Raw genomic sequence first — 2,814 nt, 5'->3', positions numbered from 1 at the left:
GCACATTTGTTAATGCAAATTAGTGCATTGTCCAAGACCTCAACGTCTAAAAGTCGGACTTTTTGATCCTTTGAATGCACTGATTGTAGTAGACCTTTTTGCTTAGAACTGCACTGATTTCTGACGGATCTGTCAAATAATAATGTGCCATTTGTCAAAAGCCCAGTACGAGTAATCAGGGTTTATAAAATATACAGAATATAAAATTTAAATGCTCTTTTAGAAAGAAATATTGAGTACATAATTTATTTACACGTAAATTACCCAACCGAAACAGTTTATCCATTTTCATCAATACATTTGTCAGCAAAATCTGAATGTTTCTCCAATAGATATCTTTCAGTGGTTCACGCAATTCAAACACTCTGTTCCATCATTTTCCTCGTCAGAGACACCTTATACTTCTGTGTGCAAAATAAGCCATTAGTGCTGCGCATCCATGTCTTCACATAGCTGCTCAAACAAACAGCCGGGTGTTAAGAGCATGTGCTTTCATGAGGTTGATCAATTTGACTATATCATAAAATGCGACCTTCTTTCTGGTGCGGCCTCCATTATCTGAACTGTCAAACCAATGGTTGAAACCATAAAGACAGACAATCAAGGCTGCAGCCCCATTCATGCATACACCGACACAAAAAGACCGGTTTTCCGTACGGTTTGGGTTTAAATCAAAAGGCGACTACTGGATCCATGTCAAAGAGTTGCCAGATGACGAATAACCGCGCTGTAGTTAATGGGCTACTTTGCACGTTCGTGATGTTCCGTGTATAAAGTTTCGGCGTTGCATTTGTGCTTGTTATGCCTATCATGATTGATTAGATCGCACACTTGTGTCAATAAAAGGCCATGTACTGATACTATAGTATCTATATTGAGTGTAGTGTTTCAACCGAGCAATATGCAGCACGCATTTGTGGAGAGCGGTAAAATACAGCTGTACAAGAGAAGGTGGGCATTCTTGGCCGCGTTAATATACTTTCAGTTTCTCGTTGGATGGGCCTATTCGTGTTTCGGACAAATCAACAACTTCTACGTCAAGTTCTTTCGCGAAAGCTACGGCGTTGTTTACTGGCTGACGACAGGCGATACGCTTGCTCCAGTAATAACAACTTTACCACTTGCTTGGTTGGCCTACAAAGGGTTTCTGGGCTTCAGGAATTTATTCGTCGCCGGTGCCATATTTTCGGTTTTGGGCTTCATGTGCATCGCTGTCTCAACGGCGAGTCGGAGTTACTTCCCAGTGGCTTTTGTCGGACAAATTTTGAATGGTTTTTCAATGCAGTTGTTTTTGGCGACGCCCCCCATTTTCGCTGTGATGTGGTTTCCCGAGGAGGAGATTGGCAGCGCCATTTCTTTCAACGTGGTTGGTATGTACATCGGCGGAATACTAGGGCTCATCATACCTGCTACTGCTTTGCATCTCGACTTTTCAAACGCCACAACTGTAGAAGGCGACCTTACGGAAGACAATCACGTGCTTATGATTATCTACGTTTTATTCACGGTTATTGCCTTGCTGGTCACTATAATTCTCATAGTTTTTGTCACCGACCGTCCGCCAACCCCGCCCACTGAAGCACAGAGATTCAAAACGGATTTACCTGCACCTAAAGAGGTTCCGACAACTTTCTGGGGACAGACTAAGGCCATTTTTACAAACAAAACTGCCGTTTTGGCCATCTTGGCAATGTCGATAATCTGGGAAATATCCGTCGTGGATTTCACGACAATGTCGAGAATCATCGAAGACTTCGTGTCGAACCATGACGCAATGGGTGCCTATGTCATGACAGTCTTTTACATCGGCTCGGCCTTCGGGGCGCTAACATTTGGGAAAGTTGTGGACGCTTACAAACGCTACAAAGTGTTGACGGTTGCCGGTGCTGGCCTTGCGTTTGCGTCATCCGTCGCGATTGTAATCAGCGATCAATGTAAAAGCTATTTATGGGTTTGCACCTCAAACCTAATATTTGGTGCCGCCTCTCAAGCTTCCCTGGTCGTTGGCTTCGAAATACTGACTCAGCAGACGTTCCCCTTGGACGAAAACCTGGTTTCGATTTTCGTTGTCGGTTGTATACTTCCGACGTCCACCGTATTCGGCGAAATTGCAGGAGCCATTTACAAAGCCTGGGGCGGCGTCGCTGTTCTTATATTCCAAAGCCTGGCCGTGTTAGCTGGACTCGTCCTGTGCTGCTTCTTCAAGATTGAAAACAAGCGACTGGCTGCTGATAAAGGAGTCTTGCCAAGTTCTGATGAAGAAATATCGGCGACCACTTCGTTGCTGAACGAAAGAAGAGATCGCAAGTTCTGAACCATGTTAGACCGATTTTGGAGCATAATAGTTGAAAGTTGCAGTAAGACGCAGTAAGAGTATCAAATCCCATACAGAAGTTGTTAGCATTTTTAACGTTTCGAATATCTCTGTATTAATCGAAAATGAAATATTGAAAATGTTCAAAATGCTACCTACTTCTGTATGGGCTTTGATATTGTTAAGTACTACGTCTTACACCGATTGTTACTCATTATTTATCATACGTACAAATGTATATTCTGTTTGTTTAGGCTTCGAGTTTCAAAAGTACAAGGAAGCTTCTTGTATTTACTTGTTGGTACGCTTGCAAGTCACCCGCAAGGCAAGAAAATAGTTTTGTATGTCCAGAATAGATTCGATATACAAAAACCGTGCGTGTGCATTTCTGGAATCGTTTCCAAACTTGCCAGTTCCATATTTAAAACATTAACAAAACGTTTAAGTATAAAAGCTCGTATTTTACATAATTAATCGATAAGTTTTTCATGCCATGTACA

General features: G+C 42.4%; 1 protein-coding gene across 1 annotated transcript; it reads left to right on the top strand.

Annotated features, from left to right (window-relative positions):
* Positions 1 to 901: 901 nt before the first annotated feature.
* LOC146157286 (putative MFS-type transporter C09D4.1) lies at positions 902 to 2,314 on the top strand. The gene has a single exon (XM_083388158.1). It carries the CDS (start codon positions 902 to 904, stop codon positions 2,312 to 2,314), a length of 1,413 nt encoding a protein of 470 aa, XP_083244284.1.
* The last annotated feature ends 500 nt before the right edge of the window (positions 2,315 to 2,814 follow it).

Source organism: Ascidiella aspersa, chromosome 4 (genome assembly GCF_963924565.1).
Source record: "Ascidiella aspersa chromosome 4, kaAscAspe10.2, whole genome shotgun sequence".
Taxonomy (NCBI): Eukaryota; Metazoa; Chordata; class Ascidiacea; order Phlebobranchia; family Ascidiidae; genus Ascidiella; species Ascidiella aspersa.
Note: the sequence above shows the minus strand (reverse complement) of the source record. Positions and strands in the feature narration are given on the sequence as shown.